The 27,216-nt window shown below is 57.6% G+C and overlaps 2 protein-coding genes across 4 annotated transcripts in view; both read left to right on the forward strand.

Moving 5' to 3' along the window:
- Nucleotides 1-5,383, forward strand: part of KAZN (kazrin, periplakin interacting protein) — a 239,748-nt gene extending 234,365 nt beyond the window's left edge. For both annotated transcript variants that reach the window (XM_064470052.1, XM_064470053.1), the window contains 6 exons: nt 945-1,081; nt 1,513-1,683; nt 2,065-2,254; nt 2,450-2,580; nt 2,849-2,899; nt 3,384-5,383. In XM_064470052.1, coding sequence (XP_064326122.1) covers nt 945-1,081; nt 1,513-1,683; nt 2,065-2,254; nt 2,450-2,580; nt 2,849-2,899; nt 3,384-3,551 — 848 coding nt within the window. In that variant the 3' untranslated portion in view covers nt 3,552-5,383. The remainder of the gene's footprint in view (nt 1-944; nt 1,082-1,512; nt 1,684-2,064; nt 2,255-2,449; nt 2,581-2,848; nt 2,900-3,383) is intronic.
- An 8,899-nt stretch (nt 5,384-14,282) lies between these two features.
- TMEM51 (transmembrane protein 51) lies at nt 14,283-26,999 on the forward strand. Of its 2 annotated transcripts, XM_064470554.1 has the most exons (4): nt 21,319-21,930; nt 22,419-22,551; nt 23,960-24,413; nt 25,770-26,999. In XM_064470554.1, the coding sequence occupies exons 3-4, from the start codon at nt 24,073-24,075 to the stop codon at nt 26,179-26,181; spliced, it is 753 nt and encodes a 250-aa protein (XP_064326624.1). In that variant the 5' UTR covers nt 21,319-21,930; nt 22,419-22,551; nt 23,960-24,072; the 3' UTR covers nt 26,182-26,999. The 2 variants fall into 2 exon arrangements, with proteins under 2 accessions (XP_064326623.1, XP_064326624.1); XM_064470553.1 differs by lacking the exons at nt 21,319-21,930; nt 22,419-22,551 and adding an exon at nt 14,283-14,376.
- Nucleotides 27,000-27,216: the final 217 nt, after the last annotated feature.

Raw genomic sequence — 27,216 nt, forward strand, 5'->3', positions numbered from 1 at the left:
GAGGAAAGACTTGCAAGACTTAGCTGCTTGTAATGCCATGAGTGCAGGGAACACTGGGGGGGCAGAGGGTGTTTCATACCATCCCACTCCCTTGAGAGCAGCACTTCCTCAGGGTGGAAAAACATGCAAAGTCTTTCCTATAATGAAAAACAATATTTGTGTTCTGATTCCTAAATTGGGTATTATTTGGGTGGGGTGGGATGTATCTGGAGGGGGAGCCGCAGGGCATTTCTGCAGCAATGCCAAGGGCCAGGTTCAAGGCTGGGAAAAGCACTTAAACCGCAGAAATTACTGAAGTCCCTTGTCCTATGTGGTATTTCTGTAATTCTCCCTGATTTTACCAGACTTGCAGCAAGCTGTCCCTGTGTCAGTGGTCAGCCAGCATCCTTTGCTGGTGCATGGGAGAGGGAAGGCACAAAGATCTGGGATTCATCTTGGGCCTGGCGAAGCATCCCTGTCGCATCCCGTGGTGCCCCTGCTCCCCCAGCCTCCCGCTCCGTCCCCTCGTCCCCACACGGCATCGTTGAGCTGGAAGGGGACACTGAGGGAGCCATGCCCTGGGCTCGTGGGAGCACTGGAGGAATCTGCCAAGCTGCTAAAAATAAACCGGTTGTGGTTTATTTATCCTGGAAAGGGAGCAGCAGGTTTTCCTGCGCCAGGCCCTGAGTCTGCGGCAGCGGTTTTGCTCCCAAATCTCCTTGTCCAGGGGCCGAGCTGCCCCATGGAGGGTGGGCGATGATCAGGAGCTGCGGCGGAGATGTGCTGGGCATTTGGGGGGGCTGCTGGCTGCATGATCGCAGCGCAGCAATGGGGGTGAATTCAGCATCTGCTCCCAGCCCAGCCCCTGGGGTCATAATTTTGCTGCTTTTTCCTTGAAAAATAAAAGCGGTGGAGGCAAGGGGGCTGCCGTGCCCCCGGTGCTTGAGTCGTCTTCTCTCCCGCAGCCATGAAAGCTGACCGCAAGCGATTGAAGGTGGAGAAGACGGACCTGGTGAGCCAGATGCAGCAGCTGTACGCCACGCTGGAGAGCCGCGAGGAGCAGCTCCGCGACTTCATCAGGAACTACGAGCAGCATAGGAAAGTGAGTGCGGGAGCCCAGCACCGTGGTGTGGGGGGCTGGCAACGGTGTGAGCGTGAAACCCAGTTTGCATTTGGGCAGCAACTCACTGAAGCCGCAGCTGGCCTCTTGCAGTCGGGCAGGCGCTCCCCTGCTGCGAGGGCTGTGCGGCAGCAGGTTAAGGATAAATAAATACTGGGGAAATCAGGCCAGGAAGCCAGACCTGGGAAATTTGATGTAATTTTAACCAGATGCATGGTGGGCATCTGTTATTGGGGGACTGGCTGCATCCTGCGGCTCCCCGTTCCTGCCGGCACAGGGTTCTCATGGTGCCCAAAGGTACTGCTTGCCCTTTGGCACCACAGCAGTCGGTGGCCCCCGAGGGGGTTGTGGAACAGGAGTTTGGAGTAGCATGTGGGTTTCCCCTTCCTGATGGCCGCCCTGTGTCCCGACAGGAGAGCGAGGACGCGGTGAAAGCCCTGGCAAAGGAGAAGGACCTCCTGGAGCGGGAGAAGTGGGAGCTGAGGCGGCAAGCCAAGGAGGCGACGGACCATGCCAGCGCTCTCCGCTCCCAGCTCGACCTGAAAGACAACCGCATGAAGGAGCTGGAGGCCGAGCTGGCCATGGTGAGCTCGATAACACAGCAGGCACGACTCAAGGGTCAGCCCTGCGCTGCTGCTGCAGGCACTCGGCTCAGCAGCTCAAGTGCTTGAAACACCCCGGCGAGTTTTGCTGAAGATAACTAGTTGTTGCAATATTGCATTTAAGTGTTTGCTGCGGTGATTGCATGCATGCATTTGCTGCGGTGGTTGCATTATTGCTGTACAGGCAGAAAAAAAGATCCATTGCTAAAAAGGAGCTGGGTATCCTTGGTGCAGGGAGCAACACAGTTTGGGTATTTACTTGCAAAGGGGAGGGCGGGTTTGGTGCGGTGCGTTGCCACTGGTGCTGCTGCTCCAGGAGATGTTCGTATAGTTTCCCACCACGACCTTGGTGTCCTTCCCCAGGCCAAGCAGTCCCTCGCCACGCTGACCAAGGACGTCCCCAAACGCCATTCCTTGGCCATGCCGGGCGAGACGGTGCTGAACGGCAACCAGGAGTGGGTGATGCAGGCCGACCTCCCACTGACAGCCGCCATCCGGCAGAGCCAGCAGACCCTCTACCACTCGCACCCCCAGCACTCAGCGGACCGGCAAGGTGAGCCCCCCATCACGGATCAGGGCGCGGGGCCAAACCCATTTTGGGGAGCTGCCTTATTCCCCTATAAAGGAGGAAAAAAGAAAAGGGCAAAACACCCCAAAAATAGGTGTTTTGGGAGTGCATCAAAGGCTTTGCGTGGGGCCAGGTTTGCTGGCGTGATGTTAACTCCCCGGTGCCCTCCCTGCCTTCCAGCGGTCAGAGTGAGTCCCTGTCATTCCCGGCAGCCGTCCATCATCTCCGACGCCTCTGCGGCTGAGGGCGACCGGTCGTCAACGCCGAGCGACATCAACTCGCCGCGGCATCGAACGCACTCGCTCTGCAACGTAAGGCGCAGTGTGATGGGGGGCTTGCTTCCATGGGGGGCTTGCTTCCCCGCTGTGTGCGGCTGGGCATGCTGCGGGTCCTCTGCTTCCAAAAATGATGCTGGTTTTGGGCTGGGAGGTTTGCTGACCTGGAAAGCTGCTTTCCTGGGGTTTATTGCAGCCCCACGGTGTTGCAGCCACCTGGATGAGCTGCTTTTTGCTGGGCTGTTGGGGGGGTCCCAGGCTGTGTTGGGGCTGATGCCATTGAATCCATCTGCTTCTACCACAGGGGGACAGTCCTGGACCGGTACAGAAGAACTTGCACAACCCAATCGTACAGGTAGGGCACAAAGCCCTGTTTAAATCCTGCTGGGCTAGGGAACGATTTGAGCGGGGTCAGAGGTGTACTGATTTGGGTTTTTAAAAAAGAACAGAAGCCATCCTGAATTCTAAGTCTGGGACATCTCAGATTGCCATGAGTTGCCCCAAAATCCAGGTAATGCTGTACGTGGTTGCTGTGCTTCAGGCCCATTGCAGTGTTGATTTTTATAAGGCACAGCCTAGATCAGATTATTCTTCTGTATTTGACCCTAAAGTGGCAGGGTGTTCAAGCAAGCCATGGACAGACGTTTGCTCTGACCATCCTAATGTACCTGGAGCTGAAATCCTTGAGCTGGTTGAATTCAGAAGCCAAAATCCCTCAACATCGCTTTGGACCCGGACCCAAATATGTTTCGGGACCTGGGCCCATCGTCCCCGGTGTGGGGCTGGGGGTGTGTGAATGAAAAGCTCGGTGGCCAAGCTCGTGTCCTCTCCCCCTGCAGTCTCTAGAGGACCTGGAAGACCAAAAACGGAAAAAGAAGAAAGAGAAGATGGGCTTCGGCTCCATCTCCAGGGTGTTCGCCCGGGGGAAGCAGCGCAAGTCCCTCGACCCCGGCCTCTTCGACGGTACGGCCCCCGACTACTACATCGAGGAGGATGCGGACTGGTGACCCCCCGGCGCCGGGCGAGCGCGGGAGCCTCTCCCCGGCCTCGCCGTCGCCGATGTACATACTCCCACCCCAGCCCCGCCTGTGGACGTGTTACCTGTTGTCTTGGGAGCGATGCAGCTGTGTCGTAACTTCAGTTTTTTCCCTTTTTTTTTTTTGGTGTTTTTTTTCGTACCGGTAACTCCTTTGTTGTCGCTTCAGTTTGTTGGTTTGGGTTGTTTTTTTTTTTGTTGGCTGTTTCTTATGTTTTATTTCCTCCTTCTTTTGACAAAACTTGAAACTTGAAGGACTGCTGTGTCTCTGTAAATACCAGAAATATTGTGCACTTTGTGCTTGTGACGTCTCTTGTCCGAAACCCGCTGTTTTCTGGAGCCCAGCCCGCGGGATGTCCTCGCTCGGGGACGAAGGACCTGCCCAGCTGAGGGACCTTAGAGAGAAAACACACACACACACACACACACACACACACACACACACACAAAATATCTCATTCGCTGTGATGTCTTCCTGGCCGAACCCTGCGGAGGCGACACGGGCTGGACGTAACGCCTGCCGGTCTGGAAATAAGTGTTTTAACGTTCCTTTTTAGTTGTTTTAATTTATTTGCACAAACCCAGAGGAGCTATTCTAACTAAATTATTGCAGAAGTTTTGGGATTTTTATATTTTTCCACGTCAGTTGGGATGGGGCGGGGAGGAGGAAGGGTGTGTTTGTACTGTACTGTCCTGGGAAGCTGCTGCCTGGGGGGCCGGAGACACAGACCCCTGCCCCAGGTTCCCTCGGCCCCGCGGCTGCAGATGCCCCAGGAGCACTTAACGCCTTGGAAAACACAAACCTAAATACATGCCGGGAAATCAGAAGGCGGGGGGGAGCCGGTGGGAGCTTTGCCCACCTTTTTTCCCCACATTTGGGGAGCTCATCCTTCGCTTTGAGTAAAATTTGGGGGATCCGGCATGAGCTGGGAGGGGGGGAAAGGCGATATCCCGAGACGTCGCCCGGCCGGGGCCAGCCACCCCGCTCCCATTTAGGGTGTTATCGCTGTAGGGGGGGGCCGGGGAAATCGGTACGAGTCCCTGCCGGGGAGGTTTTTCTGGCACCGGGGTGATTTTTAAGTGCAGGTGGAGCTTGTGCTTCCAAATGCCCTGGAAATGCCCCAAAACCACCCCTCCGGCACAGCGGCCGCTTCCCCTCCACTAACACGCACCGCGCTCTGCTTATGCCAAGATAAGTACCTTATGCTTTAATGCTTACGATATAATTTTAAGCTCTTAAAAAAAATGTATTAAGATTTATTTAATGATGCTATCATAGTGTATTATTTTTCTTAATTCCGATATGTGCGCCCTGGTTGAAAAAAGGGGTATTTTGTCTTAAATCACCGAACTAAACCGCCGATGCCCTCGCGCTGTGTATTCCTGCTAACGGGATGATGCGGAGAGGCCGCGGGGGGTGGCAGGGCAGGCTTTGCCCCGTGGCATCTTTCTCTGCAGAGAAGCATTTTTATACGTTTTGTTGTTTGGGGGGTTTGTTTATTTTTTTTCTTTTTTTTGTTCTCCTTGCGTTTTTATAATTTAAACTGTAAACCACCGGAACAGATGAGCAATCTCCTTGTTATCAAGTAGTTTCCTTTGCATTTCAGCTTTTTTGTAAATTAGGAAATAATTCTAAAAATTACTAAGAGGATGATTTATTTAAAAGAGAACTTCGATAAATAGCATATGAATTATGGGTAACATTAGATTTAACTTTTCCCCACGTGAGTGGGGGAGAATCCTTGAAGGCATGGATGCAAATATAAAATTATAAAAGATCTAAATAAAGCTTATTTTAAAGTACGGATGAACTCCACGTGATTTAATTGCTTGCCTGATGGAGATCCTGGGGTGACGCTGCCGGCGGCACACGGGCATCGCTGTCGTGGCACTGGGCACAAGCCCCGTGGGTGCCGGGGGCGGGGTGAGCATCACTGCTGCCGTGCGAGTCGGGGGTCCCTGGAGTGATGGGGGGTGCGGGAGAAGGCTGCGTCCCTGGGCCGGCTCTTTCCCTTGACCGGCTGCTGGCCAAGGGCTTGCACCCGGGCCCGGCACCGCTGGCAGGAGGCTGGGGCCGTCAGTGCACCCGTATAAAGTGGGGATTTAAGGTAAGTGAAGATTTGGGAACGTGGGGGAACAGCCAGGAGATGTCCCCCCTCGGACATGGAAGGTGTAATGCCAAGAAAATCAGGTGGGACAGAGAAAGCTTTTGAGTTCTAACGCTTGCTAGTGGGTGAATTATTGTTAATAATTGACAGATGGCTAGATTATTATTGGTTTATATAATTTATAATATATATTCATTATAATAATTAATTTATAAGTTGTTATTAATTATTTACAGATGGCGTTTGTCACTTGTAGGGTTGTGCCAGCACTTCCAGCGGGGCCTGACGCCGTTTGGGGCTGTGGCTGCGCTCGCAGGCTGGAGCGAAGCGGCGGGTCGGGCTGCCCTGCGCGGGAAGCATCCCCCGGATCTGCCCTCGCAGCTGGAGCCGCTTGAGGTACTCGAGCTACAACCGACAGTGGGAGGGGGGGGAAGGTCATTTCAGACAAGACCTGCAATGATTTTCTGTTTTTCAAAGCCGTAGTGAGGGTAGAGATGAAGAGATGTACCTTTTTTTCTTTAATGGAAACATCCTTCTGGGTCTGTGAGCAGCTGCAGAGCAGGTAAGAGCCACCGGAGTCTGAAATGGGGAGAGTTTGAGGAAAAAAAAAAAAAGAATAGAAGAAAATACCTAGAAGCCAGCTGGCTATATAGCGCTGTCACCTGAAGCTGTAATACAGTATGGGAATTAAACGTTGCATTAAAGTGTAACTGTTGTGAGCAGCAGAGATAAGCTGGGCGCAGACCGTGGCGGGGTTTGCTGCACTCAGGGCGGTTCCCTGCAAATATTTGTTTCTGGCCTTCGCTTGCAGCGTGCAAGGGACAGAGTGTGGGTGCTCGCCCACCCCACCCATGGTTTTAATAGTTCCGGGTGCCCTGCGGCAGCTGGGAGCATGGCAGAGGTGCGGGTGCGGCGCGGGTCCTGGCGCGGCTTCTGCTGCTCGCTGGTTGTAGCAGATGCCTGTCCCTGTGCTGTGGGGGCTGCCCGGGTGTCCTGGGGAGGGGGAAACGGGTGCTGTATTTTGCACTGGAGCCAGCTGCAGCTGGGGCGAGCGGAGGGGCTTGTTCCCGGCGGTCCATGGGGGATGCCCTGGGCTGAGGGGTGTCTCCTTGGCGGCTTCTTCCCCCCACAAGCTGCATTTCCCAGCGGTGGGGGCAGACATGCCAGGGCTGCAGGAGCCCATCCCCGCTGCGTGGCTGCTGCAGCCCCCCTTGCATGTCGGCCGAGTCCCTGCTGCGTCCCCGCTGCAGCGTGCTGCAATGCTGCCATCGTGTGAGCAGTCCCCGAGCGCATCCAGGCCTCCCACCCGCTGCCGGGAGCGCTAGCAAACGTCCCATGAAACGCAGCGGAGGCCCCGGTGACCCTTGCGCCCAACCCACGGTGAATCCCCGCTGCCACGTGGCCGAAGGCTTGCAGGGCCAGTTGTCTTTCGATGCCTGAAGTCAACACACCACAGCACTCCTGGCTAAAAATAAGACTCATCCATGCCTCAGAGATGCAGAAAGCAGCCCTGCAAATGCAAGGCGAGGTAGTTTTTAGGCCCAGCCTGGTGTGTGTTTATTTTAGGTCTGGCTCAAAATGTTTGTGCACTTTGCACCGATAACATTGTTGTGCAGCCGGAGTCACAAGCACGTTTCCCCAGTGAGGACTTTAGACTGAGAAAGCAAAACATCCCTGCTCCGTGCCAGGGCACGAGGTGTTGTGCTGGGGCGGCCAGGGTGCACCCGGGAACCGGTGCGCTCCTTTACCGGCGTGTAAACAAACCGTGCTTGTCCCGGCTTTGGTTTTGGGTTATAACCGGAGCCACGTTTACCCGTCACGCTGCAGCTGTGCGCTAATAACCTGTAGGTCAGGGGTGGGTTTGAGAGGTTGCAGCAGGGAAGCAGGGGTGAGTCCTGGGGAGGTTTCCTGCCTTGGCACTGACTCACCTCATCACCTTAGGCAGGTGATCTCACCTCCCTGGGCTGTATTTTTTGCATTAAACAGCTAAACCTGTATACACTAAATAGCTGAATAAATCATTAGGATGTTTGGTGGGTTTTGAGATGTGGTCGGTTGCAGACTGTGGGTGACGGGGGCCACGAATGGTGGCATCTCCCCAAATGTCGGTCAAGGGCTGCTGCTGAGGCTGCTGATTTATTGCTTGGGATCGCTGAAAATTTGGAAATGTCCCTGCCATTTATTCACCCATTTTCAGTGTTTCCCTTGAAGGTGTCTTCTACTCCTGCTGCTTCATGTGTACGAAGCCAGTGTTGGAAATGCCTCCCTGAGTCCTCGCCGGTGCAGCCCAGAGGATGCGGCCGTGCCCAAAGCATCCCTTGCCGCAGGCGTCCCGCGTGTCCTTCGGGACATCCCGTGCTGCCGAGCGAGCGTTGTCCGTGCGGCCGTTCCCCGCTTCAGCCCTGTCCTCGGCCTCCCGCTCCCCTGACCTGATGCAGCCGCGAGCGCCGCCACAGACCGGGTTGCTCCGTCCGACCAGGACACTGGAGCTGCCGTCAGGCCCCGTACCCAGGTGATAAGGTATCCTTGGTATCATCACTGGTGAGTGATTTCCCAACATTTTCCCATTCTGGCACAAGCCATTGCTCTCCATGTGCTCCTAATTCTGCAAAACTACGTTAAACCTTTGCTCGGCTCTTTTAAATACCTAACCACATGATGCCACCACACTCTTTCTCCCAGCCCTGTTATCCTCAAGCCCTGGATCTCATACTCCCAAGCCCTCTCTTGCCCTGATCAAGCCACCCGCCTCCCGACAGCACAACCCAGTCCACAGAAGCCCTGAGGAAAACGAAGAAGTTCCTCAACCCCCTCCCACGCGTTGCCCTGGCAGTGAGGGGGTGGTTCTGCCCAGCCAAGCTGCACTCTGGCAAGGCAGGGCTAAGCCAGAGCGTCACAGGTGAGATGCAGCAGCCCCCAGACCGGCGCCGGGAGGAAACCGTGGGTTACTTGTTGTTGTTCTTATTAATACAGCAGCTTTACTTATGCTGCTTTGCAGGTTGCAGACGTGCGTGTACTTGAAATGGCAGACGGTGACCTGGCGCGGCGGTTAGACTGGTTGTACTGGAACCGTCGTCCTCTACGCCGCGTCCCGGCAGCCCCCAGGGACGCCCGCTGCCTGCACCGCCTCGGAAGCACAGTCCCCGCGTGAAGGGCAGAGCTGGCTCCTCGCCTCGCCGGGGAGATGCCGGCAGGTCACGGCCTCCCTCTGGGTGAGCGCAGGATTGTGCCAAGCAGGAGCGTGCAGAAATGCCTCCGGGGCTGCTCCTTTTCCTCTTTTTTCCCCCTTGCACAGCAGGTTCGCAGCCTCTAAACCAGGGTATAGATGCCAAGGCGTGGGGAAGAGAGATTCCAGTGGGCTGGGAACTGGGACCTGAGGGTGAAGCCCTCAGCTGGGCACAGAGCACAGAAGGGCGCTGCTCCCTGCTCGTAGGTCCGCAGCCCAGGAAAGTGCTCTAGGTCTCTGCCAAAATGGTAGGCGCTCACCTCAGCTAAAACCAGGGTTCCCACAGAGAAAGCCCCAGAGGTGCCTGGTGCATCCACCCAGACGGCACCAGTAAGGAAGGAGGCCTTGGTACAGGCGGTACGTTGCAGCGAGTGCCCAGACCCTTCTCCTGGTGTAAAGGTAAGTACCTGCACAAGGTGTGCACAGGTTGGTGATGCGTTGTATCAGGTGGCCAAGCTGCAAGAAACAGTTAAAAGGCTGTGCAGTGTTAGTGGAGCCGAGGTGGAGATATAGAGGTGGTTTCAGAACTGCGTTCCTGTAGCAGACACCACTGAGAATGAGGCACCTGGGACCCTGGTGACCCACAAAAGCAGGGCTCTGCTTCAGTCTCCACCTTCCAGCATTGCTACCAACAGCTTATCAGAAGCAGTCAACATGGCTTCACCAAGGGGAGATCATGCTTGAGCAACCTGACAGCCTTCTATGATGGTGTGACTGGCTGGGGAGATGAAGGGAGAGCAGTGGATGCTGTTTACCTCAATTTCAGCAAGGCTTTTGACACTGTCTCCCATAACACCCTCACAGGTGAGCTTAGGGAGTGTGGGTTGGATGAGAGGACAGTGAGGTGGATTGGGAACTGGCTGAACGGCAGAGCTCAGAGGGTCATGATCAACAGCGCAGAGTCTGGTTAGAGGCCCGTAACTAGCGGTGTTCCCCAGGGGTCTGTGCTAGGTCCAACCCTGTTCAACGTGTTCATCAATGACCTGGACGAAGGGACAGAGCGTCCCCTCAGCAAGTTTGCTGACGATACCGAGCTGGGAGGAGCGGCTGACGCACCAGAGGCTGTGCTGGCATCCAGCGAGAGCTGGCCAGGCTGGAGAGCTGGGCCCAGGGGAACCTCATGGGATTCAGCAAGAGCCAGTGCCAGGTCCTGCCCCTGGGGAGGAACAGCCCCCCGCACCAGCACAGGCTGGGGGGGCCCTGCTGGAGAGCGGCTCTGCTGAGAAGGCCCTGGGGGTGCTGGGGGGCAGCGAGGTGACCCTGAGCCAGCACCGGGCCCTTGGGGCCAAGGGGGCCAACGGTGTCCTGGGGTGCATTCAGGATGCAGTACAGAGCACTGCGTCCAGTTCTGGGCTCCCCAGTTCAAGAAAGACAGGGAAATGCTGGAGAGAGTCCAGTGAGAGCTACCGAGATGCTCAGGGAGCTGGAACATCTCCCTTATGAGGAAAGGCTGAGAGACCTGGGCTTGTTCAGCCTGGAGAAGGGAAGGCTGAGGGGGGATCTCATCAGTGCTTATCAATACCTGAAGGGTGGGTGTCAGGAGGACGGGGCCGGGCTCTTTCCAGCGGTGCCCAACGCCAGGCCAAGGGGCCACGGGCACAAGCTGGAACACGGGAAGCTCCCCCTGAACATGAGGACAAACCCCTTCCCTGTGCGGGGCTTTTCTGCCGCAGGGGCTTTTGCTCCCAGGTCTGTGCAACGGAGCTGCACTGGCCCTCGCTTTGCACAAGTGTTATGATGCTTAGCACAAATAGGGAAGGATCGTTTAATCGGTACTCAGGCTGCCCTGGGCCCCCCTATTTTCTTTTCCTGTGTTTGCTTCTGGTGCAGCTTTGCAGGCCTTGGTGCAGAAATTCACCCTCCCCGCTGCCAGCAGCTGGAAACCGCTTTTCATGGAGGGGTGCAAGTGCCTGGGACAAAACTGTCCCCCAGCCCGGGGCAGGGGAATTCATACCTCCCCCCTCGTGAAAGGCTGTGTTGTCAAGGGAGGGGATGGCTCAGGGGTTGTGGGACTGGGGAGACAGAATAGAAACCTGAGCATCTTCCCCAGCCCCAGATGTGTTATATTTATGGTGCTAATTAACTGCAGAAAGTAACTCTCTGTATTAATGCACGCATGCAATGTGGTGGCTGTGCTGACCTGACTCAAGTGCATGGGCTTTTCCTCTTTCAGGACAAGCCATCTGGCTGCAGGTGTCCGGGAGCGGGGTGTCACCCGGCGCAGCGGTGTTGGCTCGCTGTTGGAAAGGTTTGGAGGAATCCCGGGGCACGGCTGCGCTCTGGGCTGGGCTTTGCGGTGCTGGTTTTAACATACATTTTGAGCAGCAAAAAGCAGGGGAAAACTGCTGGTGATGGATTTGTGCCACTAACACAGGGTAACATGAGTCCCTGCCATCTCCAGCAAGCACCAGAGCATCAAATGCCCCTCTGAAAGGCCCTTTTGTTGCTTGTGATGGCTCTCAGTGGGGGCTCCTGTTTCCACCTTGGTGTTCTAGTGCAAACAAAGTCTTTGTCCCACATATTTGGCTGGTTAAACACCCCGGAGAGGTACCAGCCTGCCCTGGACGGGGCAGAGTGTGTTAAGAAGGCGAGGATCTGAGCTGCCCTCAGATGAATACCCGCGCCAGGATGGCTACTGTAGCTAGAAAAGCAAATGAGCCTAAGAAGTGCGTGTAAATGCATTAGCCCCCAGCAAAGTGCATGGCAGAGAAGGCAGGTGCATTAGCAGCCATCCAGGCTCTGCCCTCAGAGGGGTGCAAGCGAGCCCCCTTAATTTAAGGATGAGCAAACCAGCCGGGGTCGGCAGCACCAGGGGAGAGGAGAAAGACATTGCTCCAAAGGGAGCAAGTGAGCCAAGGGAGAGCTGAAATGGCTCGAGCATGCCGACACAGAAACGTGCAGCCGCCTCTGGCTCGCCCGGTCCTGCTGCTGCGGGAAAGGCCGTTTCTGGCCAATATTCAGCTTTGCAGGGCAGGAACGCGAGGAGTCGCTTTATGAATGTCCCCTCTGTGCTCACGGCCTCGGCTGGGTGATGACCTTGCTCCGGCTGGGCTATCTCCATGCAGGATCGGTGACAGTCACTGTGTCAAGTGCATTTCCCCACCCCCCACCCCTGCTTTCTTGCAGCTAACCTGCAGAGAAGACGAATTTCCTGCTGTGGCTCCTGATGGAGCTGCTCGAGACAACAGGTTTGTGTTTGATATGGAGAGGTGCTGCAGGGAGGGGAAGGAGCGGGGGGGAATTGGCCTGAGCGGGCAGCCAGTTTCCATACAAGGAAAAATAACCACAGACGTATTTAATAAATTATTATTTTTTAATAGCATGGCCCTTGAAATTAGCCTTTGATTAGAGAAGGAAGGTATTGTGAGTGGGGAAGGGCAGCGCTGCCGTGCGCCGGGAAGAGGAGTCGGGCCAGGTGAGTCAGTGGAAAATACCACCTGCCCGATGCAGGATTGTGCTGGTAAGGAGAGATGCAGGGAAACGGGGATTTCCAACCAGCATCCCGAGCACTGGTGCCCCCGAGGCAGGGCCGCGGCACACTGACTCACGTGAGGGGATGTCACAGGTTGCGTTGGGTTCGTGATGGCTTTAGCCTTTGCAAGGACTTGCAGGGCTTAAGGGACAGGAAAAACCGCAGTGGCTGGTGCAGCAAGTGTAGCAATGCTGTTTTTTACTTGGGGTTGGGAAAAACCCACTCTGCGCGTCATCTCCAGCAGAATTTGAGTCCTTGGTGGCATTTAGGGTCAAGGCTGAGTGTGAGAAGGGCCTGCAAAAACACAAGTCCCAGTTGCAGCCAGGATGGCAGCCAGGGAGAGGTGACACTGGACGTGGCATTAGTGACAGCGGGGTTTGCCAAAACCCAGCTACATCCTGTGCCCAGCCTCCAGTTGCACCCGCTGCGCCGCCGCTTAGGGAGCGTGCTCCCAATTTCGTAATTACTGGATGTCTATTGCGTGGAAGGATTGTTTAGTCACATCATAGATACACATGGAAATACGCAGGGGTTCCCCGCTTCCGCACCCCGGATCGGCCCTCGACCCCATGCGTAACTGCAGCTGTTTAATTGTTCGTTAGTAACGACCTACCAAAGAGGGGGCCGGAGCCGGCGGGTCGGTCGCTGCGGTTCAGCCTGAAACCACGAGACTGGCTACGAGGCCAAGGCACGCGGCCAGCAGCCCGGGTGAGGGCCATGCCTGGAACGGCTCTTCCTGGTGAGCGGGTGGTTAACTGGTGGTTAACTGGGGGTGTTTATAGAGGGCAGCAACCCGATAAAAACGCTTTCCAAGCTCCTTGGGAACACAAGCTCCTGGCTTTGTGGGGATGTTGCCTTTGCCCTGTTGAATGAAGCAACGAGCCCGAGCGGTTGCGGTTCCTCAAAACCGGGCTTCTGCAATCAGTGCTCGCAACTGCTCGTTTGAGGAAAGGCTCTGCTCGTCGGTATGAGCTGGTTTAATAACAGAGATCCCTCGTGAGCTGGTTTTTAAACTAGAAATGGGGGTTGTGATGCTCAGAGCGCTGTGCGGACCCTGCTTGGAGCAGGTGACAACCTGCAGCCCCAGCCATGACCCACGCCTTGGACGAGGTGCGGAGAAACATTTTTATATATTGCATGATGGATTGTAGGAACTGCAGGAAGTAACTGGTGCAGGGACCCAGGGGGAGCAGGCAGGCTTGAGCCCGTCCCCTTCATGCCTGGGTGCACAACTAGCATGGGAAAAGGAGCAAATTCTACTTGGTTGCCACCATAGCAGATCCCTTTCCGGCCTGAGCTCGTTGTTGCTGGAAGTGCCGATCTTCTGGAGGAGTGGGATCCCCATCAGCCTGTGCAGTTCACCCCTGGCTTTCTGAGAACTTTTAGAAAACACCGAAAGAAACCACAGCTCCGGCGAGGGGACGGAGGAGAGCGTGTCAGCAACGGTCAGGGTGAGCCCAGGCAGGCTAATGCGATGTTAAAGGACTTGAGGAAAGCGAGTTCCCCTCTGCCTCCTCCCGGGTCGGGTCTGCACGGGGCCGGGCGGTCTGTAATTGCTCACAGCCGGGTAAGAGCCGGGGAGATGGGGGGCTGGAAACACTTGTGAAGGTGGGGAGGAGGGGAAGAGAGAGCCTGCCTGCCCCCCAGAGCCCCCCGGGGGTCTCCCTGCCCCCCAGAGCCCCCCGGGGGTCTCCCTGCCCCCCAGAGCCCCCCGGGGGTCTCCCTGCCCCCCAGAGCCCCCCGGGGGTCTCCCTGCCCCCCAGAGCCCCCCGGGGGTCTCCCTGCCCCCCAGAGCCCCCCGGGGGTCTCCCTGCCCCTTGCCCTTCCCAGCCTCCCGGTTTCCAGCGCCGGTCGCGCCGCGGGCGGGGGCCGGGAAGCGCTGCCCCGGGCCGCCCCGCCGCCGGGGCCGGGCCCCGCAAGCGCCGCCCCGGGAGGGCAGGGCAGGGCGGGCCGGCCGGGAGGGACCCGCCGCCGCCGCCGCCGCCGGGAGGTACGTGGGGCCGGGCCGGGGGCGGCGGGACCCCCAGCCGCGGGACGGGACCCGGGTGGGTCGCCCCCGGGCCAGGGCGGAGGGGAGCAGGGGCGAGCTGGGCTCGGTCCCGCCGTGCTGGGGACTGGGAGGGGTCAGAGCCGGGACTGGGTCGGGCTGGGCTCGGTCCCACCGTGCTGGGGACTGGGAGGGGTCAGAGCCGGGACTGGGTCGGGCTGGGCTCGGTCCCACCGTGCTGGGGACTGGGAGGGGTCAGAGCCGGGACTGGGTCGGGCTGGGCTCGGTCCCACCGTGCTGGGGACTGGGAGGGGTCAGAGCCGGGACTGGGTCGGGCTGGGCTCAGTCCCACCGTGCTGGGGACTGGGAGGGGTCAGAGCCGGGACTGGGTCGGGCTGGGCTCGGTCCCGTCGTGCTGGGGACTGGGAGGGGTCAGAGCCGGGACTGGGTCGGGCTGGGCTCGGTCCCGTCGTGCCTGGGGCCTGGGGGTGGAACCGGGTCAGGGCAAGGGTCTAAGCTCGGTCCTGGGAATAGACCCAGGCTGGACTCAGCCCCAGGGCAGGGGACAGGACCCGGTTAGTTTCTGTTCTGCAGTGCTCAGTCCCGGCGGGACCCCCAGCACCTTGCTGGGACTGGGACCTTCCTAGCGTGGGGGGCCGTGGGGTCTCAGAGGAGCAAGGGGTCGCTGGCTGGAGCTCAGCCTGAGCTCGGGAAGGTAAAACCAGCCGTGGGAAGGCTGCGGGGGAAACATCCCAGGCCAGAGAGCGGGTGAGCAGGCGCTAGAGGGTTGGGGTGTCAGAGTGGGGATCTGTCCCTGCTGTCACCCGTTCGTGACACATGGGCTTGGGGCACCTCATCAGCCCCTGCGGGTATCAGGGTGGCCTTCCTAAGAACGGGGAAAAGAGTAGCTGTCCTTTTGGGAAGGGTCAGCTCAGTGTCAAAGAAGGGGAGGGTGTGAGACAAGCCCCACACCAAACCCCGCAGTGTCTTTGCGGCCGGCTCCCACGGAGGGCAGCGTGGCAGGGCAGTCACGTATCACGAGCCCGTTGCTCAAAGACGTCAGTCCCCGGGAAGGTGCAAGGGACGGTGTGTGCGTGAGTCTGTTTGGAAAGCAAACAAAGACAGAAGGAAACCTGTGCAGGGCAGGTCCATGCCGGGCGGCCTGGGAACTGAACGCCAGTCAGCAGGGTTTCAGTTCTTCCTATCGTGTTGTAACTGCAAAAGAAAAAGACGCTTGGAGCTTCAGAGGGCTCCGGCAAATCTGTGAATGTTTCCTAAGTGTTGCTTTAGAAGGAAATCTTGCCGTGAAAGCGAGTCAGCAGCTGCAGCGGGTGTTTTGCAGCCGGTGAAGCCGTGGCCCCCAGCGTGTGTGGTTAGTCACCCCAGGTGCGTGCCGGGTTGGCACACCCTCCCCCACCGTGGTGTTGGGATACGGGCCGTGACGGTCACGATTATTTTAGGAAGCTCCAATCTCTGCCTGCTGCAATGATTAATTCCCGTATTGTCTCGATGGGCATGGGAAGAACCGCCGTATCCTTGGGTTTGGAAGGCAAGATTGGGTCGGAAACCCCGCCAGGTGGGTGTTTCTCGTGGGCTGCGAGTTTCGGTAGCCCGGTGCTGGTGGCTGGGAGGGGAGGAAGCCCGCCGGCCCCGCTCTGCCTGCACTAAGCATGGCCTCTGTCACAGCACCTCACCAGCCTTCGAGCACTGGGAGTTGTAACTGCTGGGAGTGGGTTTACTGGCCTCTGCTGAAAGCTTTGCCTGGGTGATTTTTTCCTTCTAAGCCAGCTCTGCATGTTTGTGTGTGTCAGGTATGATCCTAGTGCGTGTCTTCCCCATATTGACTTAAAAACAGGCTGTCTCGGGAATCGTGGTACACCCAGCGCCGATGCAACAGAAGTAGGTTGAGGTGTCTTGCTGCTGCAGAGGTTGCGTGCGAGGAAAAGCTGTGTTGAGGGTCGCCTGCTCCCTGCTGAAGCTCCCGGGCCTGGGGGAGCAGCGCCGGCCCTTGGCGGTGTCCCCTGAAGCAGTTGTCTGCAAAGACACTGGTATTTGCTCTGTGGGGGTGACGTGGTGGGGGTGAGCGTCTCTGAGCCCGGCGTAGCTGGGTTTGTTGGGAAGCACGGCCGCGTGAGCAGAGATCAGCAGTTCTGCGAGCCCGTTGCCTGTGAGATGGGCTGCCCTTCGCTTTGCGTGGTGGAGCCTGGGTGAGGTGAGGTCCTGGCTTTCAGCTAACAGGCTCCAGCTGCTGGTGGGCTTGCAGGGTCCTTAAAGCTCCTCCGGCACAGACCTCGGCCGCTGCTCGGTGGGGTGCAGCAGCATTGCATCGCTCTATGACATAGCTGAGCGACCCGCAGCTGCCCTGGACCTCTCAGTGTGACGGCCAGAAAGGGACACCTCCCAGGTGGCAATGAGGAACGCATGGGTGTGGGGATGTTGAACCCAGCCATCAACCCGAATGACTCGGAAGTATGTGAGATGCCTTTGATTTTATCTGTGGGTAATTACACGGGTTGGAAAATCCTGGGGAAGGGAAGTGCCTGGGGAAGGAGGAATGTCGGTACCCTGAAGAGAGCCGAGTGTCAGTGACGCTTAACGTAGCTCGGCGCCACAGCAATGCTGTAAGGTGCTGCCAGCAGCCACGCTCCCGCGGAGATCCCAGGAGGCCAGGGCTGTCTGCCGGCACTCCCAGCCGGAGCCCTGACCGCGGGGTCCCTCTGGCAGCCCGGGTACGTGTCTCCCGAACACTGCTGAACGCGTTTCTTGTTCCCCGTGTACGTCTTAGGCAGAAACTGGTGTGGAGGCTCTACCAAAGCAGCTGACTATTCTGTGTGAGCTGCGCAGGTAGCGTGCAGTGGCATAATCACCCAGCAAACCTCCATCCCTATCAAAATACCTGCGCCGAGAGGCTAAACAGTGCTGCTTTGTGCCTGGCTGCTGCGCGCCGCTTGGCTGCCCGGCCGGCTCCATCCCTCCCCCTGCGTCGCCCGTCTCTCCCTTTCTGCCCCGTTGGCTCCTCTCTGCCGTCTGCAGCAGGTTTTGTGTGTGGGTCTCGCAGTGAGATGAAGGATGTTGCTGAAAATCCAGGCTGAGGGTGAGGAAGGCAGCGCTGGTGAGGCCGATGGCAGCGCGGCATCCTGGGTTAGTGGCTTGCAGCTCTGCGGAGGGGAGATAAGGCTCCAGAGGTTCCCGTGGCATGACAGGAGCTGCTTAAAGCACTCCAGGAGGGCTGGGAAGTGCTCTGAGGCAGCGGGAATGCTAGATTTGACTTTGGAAGTCATCAGAAGGGCAGATGGATAATGTCTACAAGCACTGAAAGGCTCCAGAGGAGAACGTGTTATCTGGCACGGAGGCGGGGTGAGGCCACAGACCAAAAACCATGGGAAGGCTGCTGGGAGGGGAATGGCTTTATCTCTGGCAGGAAACAGCAGATTAGGAAAACTAAAAAAAAACTACAAAAACCTAAACACAAAGGTGCAAATTGGAGTCAAAAGGAAAGCAGGAAGGAGGCAAAGCACTGGGGTTTTTCCAGGCTGTCACGCTTTCCCAGGCCAGGGTGCGCTGGGTAGGCTGGTCAGTCAACTCCATTTTCTAGCCAGAGGAGAGTCAAACACCCCAAAGCCCCTGTTGCTGGTTTAGCAGAGCCTGGCCAGGAGGTGTTTGGCTGGCACCAGCTACATGTGTGAGCCGGGCTCGGGAAAAGCCGTGGGATGCTGCTCACACAGCGGGCTGGGGCACGGCGAGGGTCTCAGTGCCGGCGCGGTCTCGGTGGCTGCGGCAGCATTATCCCCAGGACTAAACAGCAGTGTCCTTAAATATAGATTTAAAAGGACTCTTGGTCTGAGTCCATTACTGGTCTCTGGCAAGCACTGCTCTGATGGCCATAATGAAATTACAGGGAGAAAAAGATCCTGGAAAGTAGTTTCCTATACCTTGATGGCAAAGTTCAAGCTAGTGGCTGGCTGCCGCGGAGCCATGATTAAGGCTCGGGGGATACGGTTACTGTGGCTCGTGTGATCTGTGCCAGTTCCTAAACTGGCAGTGACCTGCTCGCCCGCCTGTGTGCGGAGTTACGAAGGATGCGGTGGTGGCGGCAGATGCCTTCAGCTGGAGAAGGGTTGGGCGCTGGGTTCTGCAAATGGGGCGTTTTGTGAGCCCCGTCGCTGCTGTTCCGCAGTCGTCAGCGAGGCTGCGGTGGCTGCGGTGGCCGGCCAGGCAGATTGCAGCATCCTAAGCCTGGGAGGGGGCCGGGCAGCCTTTGCTTTCCCGTGACACCCTTGTTTTGCAGGAAGCCACAGCGCCGGGGACTCTGGGCTCCCCTCTGGGGTGGGCTGGCACCGGACCAGGACGGGGGGAGCGCCTCATGCAGAGTTTTAAGAAAACACTGCTTCTTGCCTGGTGCTGTCTGCAAGAGTGCAACTGAGGAGGAGTCGTTAAAAATAAAATTAAAAATGTCTGTAGGAAATGTAAAGAACGACGAATGTGAGTGCATTCCTGTGCGCTCTTGGCAGGAAGGGTAAGCAGCAAAATGTGGAAAAGCCCTGATAGTCTGCACGGGGCTGTCCCTCCATGTCTCCATATTCCCTGGTGAGATGCACTAAAATGGGCCGGGTATTTGTCCAAGAGAACAGGAATTGGCCAAACCAGCAGCAATGCTGCCTTTCCCAGCTCGGCCGGATATCTCTGGGTATTTCTCTCGCCGCTTTCTCTGCTGGGGCAGGGGAATTCCCCGCATCCCCTGAGCTGCATCTGGCCAGAAGCATCCCCGCTGCTGGGGCAGGTGTAACGTGGGCAGTGAGAAGGGCCAAAAAAACAAAGACAAAATATTGCTTGAGTCCTGACCTGTTGGTTTTCTGACTCCGCGTGGAATTTTGTGTTGCTGGTGGTTTGAAGCCTTGTGTAACGAGAGCTCCGTGCAAGGTTACTGCCACCGCAGGGGCGGCTGCGGAGCACGAGCTCACGAGGACGTGCTGCGGTCACTAATGAGTAGGGAAGGCGGTTAATGAGAAGGCTGTCTGGGTCTAAGCATGAAGATGAAGGTAGCGCCTTGCGCACTGGCGCTGCTGCGGAGGAGCTAATGTGGGGCTGTCTGTCCCCTGGAGCTGGGGCTGGGCAGAGGTGAAGCCCAGCCTGGCTCAGTGTTACCCTCACCTCTGATCATCTCACCTGGCCCAGGGCTGGGGCCAAACCCCCTGGGACTTCCAGCCCCACCTCCAGGAGGTGTAAAGCTCTCTGGAAATGCCTGCGCACGAGCGACTGATCTCCAGCGGCAAGGATTGCTGTTGAAAGGAGCTGGAGGACCTCGTGGCTGTGACTTGGGAAGGGGAGGGTGCTGAACCACCGCCAGCCCTGGAAGCAGCTTGGGAAGAGGGTGAGCTGTGGCTCTGGCCATCTGATATAAGCCAACATGCAGTGGGCTCCAGGCTCTTCGGAGGTTTGGAGAATAGATTTATTTTCCCCCCAAATTTTCCAGAAAATCAGTCTGGTGTTTTACAGCTGGTGCTGGAGTTGCACACTGGTTTTTGGAGGCAGGCTTCAAGGGGACGCGTGGCTCCGTGGCAGCATGCTGCGAGCCGTGCATCATGCTCCAACTCCTCCGAGGGAGCGAGGAAGCCCTGGAGCTTAGCGGGAGCAAGTTCGATCCGTGCCCTGTAACCGCATTGGGGTTTGACCTGTTCCCCAAAGTGCAGACTCATCTCTCGTGATCCCATGACAAAGGTGTTGCCGCTGGAGCGTGAGCGGGAAGGTGATGTCACGGCAGGGGAAAAATCCAAAGGTTGTGGAGGACAGAGGCGCGTGGGTGCCGCTGCGGGCAGCGATGGGTATCGTGCTTCCTCGTGAGTCACCCCGACGGGGTTCGCGTTCCACCGGGAGCACCGAGATGTGGAGCCCCGTCGGGACTGGCTCTGTTGGGGGGTCTCTGTCCCTGCGGTGGGACCGTTGCTGCGGAGGGCTGGTGTCTCCCGCAGAGGGGGGGATGCTGTCTGCTGCCGCTCCACCCGCATACCTGTGCCAAAAGCCTTCGGGGTGCATCCAGGCGTGCTGCTGTGCGGTGCTCAAGAAAGGGCTTATCCTGAGTCCTCCCGTGCCGAATTAAGTAGGAAACGTCCCAAGAGAAGTCGCAAACATCCCTTGGCTGTGGCAGCCTGCAGGGAGCTGGTGAGAAGTGTGGGAAGCCCCGCCAAGTGCGGAGGAGGTACGGGTGCCCCTGGCTTTGCAACCGCACCGGTGGAGTTTAATGAGTCGGAGATCCTGGTGTAAATCATTACCAGCGCAGCACAGGGCCGCAGGTGTGCGTGGGATGGGGACGAAGGTGGGTCTGGCTGCAGGGGAGACCCCATGCTGCAGGTGGAGGGAAGAGGACGCGGGGCAGACGGGGTGGAGCGCTCGGCCACCACTCGCCCACCTGATGGAGGGGTGACATTGGCAACGGGAGCCCCGGCTCTGCGGGCTCGCCTGACGTGGTGTGAGGATGGTGAGTAGAGGTTGGGTGCTGGGGGCTTTGCACAGTAGAGGAGTGCTCTGGAGCGGTTTTGGTAAAGAAATTGGGGGAAATCATGGAGGAAAAATCCTTCAAGGATTATTAAACTGGTGCAGCCACAGAGCAGGGAATTCCTCTGACGCTGGATCGGGGAGGATGGTACGTGTGCTGCTCCACCTGGTCTGCTTGGGATGGCCGCAGTAGATGCCACCTTGGAGATGCAGTACTGGCCCCAGTAAGATTTTTGGGGTGAGTCAGTGGTTGGTTTGGGGCTTCCCTGGCCCCTCAAGTTGCAGCGCCCTTTCGCCGTGCTGACCGGTGTCCGTCTCAGCGGGGCTGCCCCTGCTGCTCCAGGCAGCGCCGGGGACGCTGGACCAGACAGAGATAGCAGCAGCTCCCTTCTCTGGCCGCTGACGTCAGGGCACCAGGGTTATTGCTAAAGCAGCGATAGGAGTGTGCTCTGGAAAGCCAAAAGAAGAGCTAATTCAATGGAGAGACAGACTTGTATATCAAGTCTCCTGCTTTAATCTGTTTTGCTTGGGCTTCAAGGCAGCACAGCGAGGGATCTGCGTAAAACTTTCAACTGCAGAGATGATGTAGAAGCTTAAATCCTGTCGGCTTCCAGGGGTGAGGTGCCCAAGGGAGGCCAGAGAGATCGGGAACAGGCACGGAGTTTTACGCAGCACGGGTAAATGTTACCAGCCCTGCGTGTTTTCTGTGCCCACCACGTGCAGTGCAATTTCCGCGCCCCAAAGCCATCACAGCAGTTTGCAAGTGAAATCTCGGCTGGCCCATGTCTCTTTGTGAAATGCCTTGCCAAATAGCACAGAGATGGGAGCTCATTTGGATAAATAAGTAAAGAAAAAAACCCAGCAGCCTCCCATATGGCCAAGTTTGGAAGACCCAAAATGAGAAGCAGGGGTGCTCATTAATCAGAGCCATGGTGGTCCTCGCCACAGCCTCGGGCATCACCAGCGTGGCCGGGAGTGGGGACTGAAGCAGCAGAGGGTGGACGAAGGAAAAGGACGTGTGATGCAGTTTGCCTTGTGCAGGATTTCATGAGCCCGCAGAGTGCGGTGAGTTTGCGTCGCAGGACCGGAGCAGAGCGGGCTGTCTGGGAGGCGTGGGACGTAGGCAGCGCTCTCCCTGGGCAGGCTCAGTGCCCCGCTGGCAGGGGCAGGCAGGGCGCAGGCAGGCAGAGGGCAAAGACTCCCTGTAGGAGGACGGAGGCCGCTCCTGGGACCGGCAGTCGCAGGTTCGGAAGCGCTCGGGTGGGATGGGCCGCCGAGCTGCGATTGCTCTGGGGATGTTGGTGAGGACCTTTCGGCTGTAGCGTTTGCCACATCCTCAGCAGCTGCTTGCTAGGGCCGAGTTAAAGCCGGGGGCCGGTTAAGGGGGCAGGGGGTGCCTTCCCCAAGGGGCAGGCGGTGCTGCACGGCAGCAGCCCAGCGCTGACTCCGGCAGCGGGGCTGGGCACAGCAGGCTTGCCCCTGCCTGCCTGCCTGCCAGCAGCTCCCATCGGGCAGGGCTTGGCAGCTCATGTACACCCAATAACCCCGGACAGGCCACGGGAGCGAAGACTTTGCCCTGCCCTGATCTGTGTGAATGGCAACAACCCCCACGCAGGGCCAAGGCTGCATCTGATGGGGCTGGGACATCCCTCAGAGAGCCTCCAAAGCGGTGCTGGGGCAGAGATGGTGAGTGGGCTGCGATGGGGAAGTTGCTCTGCTGCTTTCTCTTCTCCTCTCTGGGCTTGTGTGCGTTGTTTCTTCCTTCAAGTGGCTGGAGCTGGTCTGTTTTCTGGGAATGATGGTTTATTCTGGCCCTTGACCCTGTGAATGAGTCTCGCACTCGAGGTAAACAAGCAAATGTGAAGTTTGGGACCGTCGAACTGGACGGCCGTGCTCAAGGGTGAGATCATGAAGGGAGACAGGACGCAGCAGCAGCACATCTGAGGGCGGCTTCTAGCACAAATGAGCGTCGAGAAGCTGGGGCTGGGGAGGAGAGGAGAATACCCTGGCGTGTTCACGTAGCTGCGCGTGGGTTTTGGCACACGTGTAAAACTAGGAGGCTGCAAAGGAGGCTGCTGCAAGGCTCGCGCGGGTGGAGATGGGGGAGCTTTGCTGCGGGGATCCGAGTCGCTCGCCCATGGTTTGCAGGAAGGGGTTGCGCTCGCAGCTGCCGTCTTTGCAAGCCGAGGTCAGGGAGGCCGGGCGGCCAGGAGATGCGGTTCCGTGTGTTTGTTTTTGGAAAGGGAGCACATCTGGTCCTGGCGACTCTGAAAAAACGCAGCTGTTCGGTCGGGGCAGTGGAAGAGGAGCTCCCGCCCGCGGCCCGGCTGGTCGGGAACGGCAGTGCTCGGAGCGCCCCGAGCCCGCTGCAGTCAGCGGGATGTAGCCAGGGGACTCGCCGCCAGCGTGTGTTACTCCGGGGTGGGCGAGCACTGGCCAGAAGCAAGGCAGCGGCCGTGCCGAGGGCTCGCTGTTGGAGCAGCCCTTGCCGGCAGCAGCCGGGGGAAGCCACGGGGTTGGCTTGGCTGGGAGAGCGGCAGTTTTGCTTTCTCTTCTCCAGGCAGGGAGGCATTGCAGGGCAGGCAGCCAGCACCGCGAGCAGCCCTGCTCCAGCTCAAACGGGGGGAAAAGAGAAGTTGTACAACTAGAGATTTGTTTCTGAGTGGTTTCAGGTTAGTTTGCATTGACCAGCTGTTTGTCTAAGGCAGCACAGCTCCCTAAAGCAGGGAGCGTTTCTATAAGCAATGAATTTTTTTGGTTGCTTTTTTTTTTTTTTGGTGCTGTAAAGAGGTCAGTTATCGTGCCTCTAAGGATGGTTAATCTAAGTCCTTAGCAAATGTTAGTGATTCTTTTCTTTCCTAAGGTTGGCAGATATTACAGCCAAGAAAGTAGCAAAGGGTGGTGATGAGAATGGCCAGCAACGATCCCGCCGCCAACTGCCGTGTTTATGTCCTGACGTGCTCTCGCAGCTATGGTGGAATTAGATTTTGCAGCATTAGTGGGATAAAACAATGTTATCGTGGCCACCGAAATGGTTGATGCGAGGCTTTTGCCTCCCGCCGTGCACTAATCATCGCTTTCCATCTCTTCCCAGAGCTCAGCGCCTGCCCGGGGAGGGGACCGCACGCATGCTAGCAGGCCCGCGCCCCCCCCGACCCGAGCCATGCTGTAAGGAGGGGGCAGCCCGGCCGGCCAGCAGCAGGAGCGATGGCCCAGTCGCGGGCCAACGGCTCGCACTACGCCCTGACGGCGATAGGGCTGGGGATGCTCGTCCTCGGCATCATCATGGCCGTCTGGAACCTCGTCCCCGGCTTCGGCCCCGCCGACAAACCCGCCACCCACGCCGGGAACAGCAGCAAGCCCGACCACAGCACCGGAGGCATTTTGAAGAGCAAGACCTTCTCGGTGGCCTACGTGCTGGTGGGGGCAGGCGTGCTGCTGCTGCTGCTCTCCATCTGCCTGAATATCCGGGACAAGAAGAGGCAAAGCGAAGATATTGCTCGCGTGCAGCACCAAGTATCTGCAGAGCCCTCGCACCAGGAGGACAGGTGGGCCTTCTGGGGGAGAAAGGGAGTGGGGCTGAGCACAGGAAAGAAACTAAGAGCTGTTATCCTTCCTCACGGAGGTCAGGAGCAAGGAGAGTAAGGCTGCTAGCAGCGTGTGCTGAAATAAAGGCAGACGTGCCTCGTGGTTTAGGGTTCAGATATCCTTTAGAGATCAGGAAGGAATGACTCCAGCTGTATTTGTGGTGCTGTAGGTGAGAGGAGGTGGTGTTTGTGTGTAAGCTGGGGTCGAGGTGGAGCCGCGGCCAAGCCAGCGCCGCCGAGACGTGCCGCTCCTGGCTTTGTCAGTACACGAGCCGCGTGCTGGGGGGTAACGCTGGGAGCAGAGGTTAATGGTTAACACAGAACGTTAACATTGAGAGCGTAACGTGGCCGGCCAGGCGAGGGGCTGCGGGGGCAGAGGAGCGGCAGGCGTAGGGCGAGCTGTCTCACTGGGCGCAGCCGGAGGTGCCAGGCAGCCTCTTGGCTGCGGCAGCGGCTGGAAACGGAGTTTGGACCCGGTGAAAGTCTGCAGGGCTCTCCTGTTCGCTCGGGGAACTCCAACGAGCAGAGCAAAGGCTGCTGCTGCAGCAGGCACGGCCTGAGCAAGCACAGGGTGCAGGAGAAGCCCCCGGCCGTCTCAGCGGTGAGGGGTATCGGCGCAGCCCCCGGCGCGGGCTGTGGCTGTGCCCAGAGGCGGGGGCCGCTGGGACAACGTGGGGTGTGAGGCGGCGGGAGACGACGATAGCTCTGCTGGCTGCTGCCTAGGGAATGCTGCAGGGGAGAGCTGCCATCGGTGACGGCAGAGAGTTACTCTGTGTGCAGACCCACCCAGAAAACTGTATTTCCCTATTCGATTGTAACGGTAACTTCATAATGCAGAAGCGATGCCAGGTATATGTGTGCAGGTACCTGTGGCATAGATGGTAATGTACTGCAGAGCTGAATCTCTTTGCAGAAAAAACTCAAGGCAGAAACCCAACCCAAAAGGCATCCAAATGGCAAAGACAGAGGGGTGATGCCCCTTTCAAATGTATTTTGACTGATTGTTGAGAGGGGAGGAGAGAAACTAGTGTTCTGCTGGGGGGAGAAATCACTGCTGTGTAATAGAAAAAGAGGTTTCGTGGGCAAAGACGGTGATGATCAAAGATAGACGTACGTCACATGGAACTAAAAACGTGTCTGAATATAGGTGGGATCGTGATCTGTCAAACAAAAAGGAACTGGTATATAATGTAGAAGGCCATTAATTTGTTAAGCTTTTGAGGAGGGTGGTGGTTTGATTCTCTCTGCTCCATCCTCTACCCACAGTGAAGCTGAAATGATGCACTACCACTAGCCTTAATTTTTTCCCCCCTCTAGTCAAGAAGAGGACGAAGATGTGTCTTCCCAGTACTACGTCCCCAGCTATGAGGAGGTGATGAACGTGGGCTATTCTGAGCCCAGAGACTTGGACAGGAGCAACAGGGTCAGCATCTCCCTGCCCTCCTATGAATCGCTGACGGGGCTCGACGAAAGCGCCCAGCCGCCGGCAGCCGCCGGCGCAGAGCCCGGCGTGGAGCGGCAGCCCAGCCGGCACAGCTCGCGCCTGAGCAAGCGCCTGAAGCCGCTGAAGGTCCGGAGGATCAAGTCGGAGAAGCTGCACCTGAAGGACATCAGGCTAAACCTCCCGCAGGGGAACAGCACCACCCCTATCACCATAGAGCCGCTGACCCCTCCGCCCAAGTACGAGGACATCCAGGAGAAAGTGCCAGAGAGCCAGCAAATGCCTTAAAAAAGAGGAATCTGTGATGCTGCTGGGGTTTTTTTTTGTTTTTCAAAACAGCCACACTAAGAGGGGCTCGGTCTGCGGGTGCAGAAGCAGTCAGGGCTTCCTGGGAACTGTGATGTGGAGGACACGATGGGTGCATGGTGCTGCAGCATGGGGAGGGGACGAGCTTTCCCTGGGATGGGGTTTTACAAAAGACCGAGGGGAAAGAAACCTGATTGCCGATAGGTCTGCTGCTCTGAAGTAAATGGAGGCTGGAAGTACCGAAAATGTAATTTGTGGTGTTTTACATAAGGACCACCCAATGTACCTCCTCATCTCCTCTCCCCTTGCCCCCAGCAAGACTTTTCCAAGCCAACAAACTGATATTGAACAAGGATTTTTCCATGTGGAAAAGGGAACCGTTCCTGGTTTGGGTTTTAGTTTTTTGTTTTGGGTTTTGGTGGTTTTTTTTTCCTTTTCTTTCCGAGTATGGGAAACCAGGTTGCCAGGGTAGCACTGCAGCTTTCCTTTGCTTCCTTCTGGGCTTGGGATGGTAGCCCAGGGTGGCCCAGAACCCAGCTCCCACCATGGTCTGTGCTTGCTGGTGGGGAGCGGGATGAAACAGGCCCTGTGCTCCTTGGGGAGAGGATGGATTCCTTGCCTTGGTGGCTTCCTCTGGTGTGTTTTGCGCTCTGATGCGAGGGGGCGGTCTGTTTGGGGCAAGCGGATAAATCCAGGGGGTTGGGAGCTGAGCGCACCGCCGCCAAGAGGCGTGCAGGGTGAGATGACTGCCGAGCATGCTGTGCGAGCAGACCTGTTCTAAATAAATGTTTTGTACATTGTGTGTGTGTGTGTGTGTGCTCGTGCACGGCTGGCCCTTCCCAAGGTGTGCGAGCCGCAGCGGTATAAAAGCAGCGGGCTGCTTTAGGGTGGGTGCTGCTCCAGGGGCGTCCCGGCCACGCGCTGCCTCCCCGGTTCCAGCAAAGCTATCGACAACAGTCATCAGCCTGTTCAGCCACGGGCTCCCTCGAATGCTCTGAATTTTGGTGGTGTGGCTAG

The sequence above is a fragment of the Phalacrocorax carbo genome, chromosome 20 (genome assembly GCF_963921805.1).
Source record: "Phalacrocorax carbo chromosome 20, bPhaCar2.1, whole genome shotgun sequence".
In the NCBI taxonomy this organism is placed as follows: Eukaryota; Metazoa; Chordata; class Aves; order Suliformes; family Phalacrocoracidae; genus Phalacrocorax; species Phalacrocorax carbo.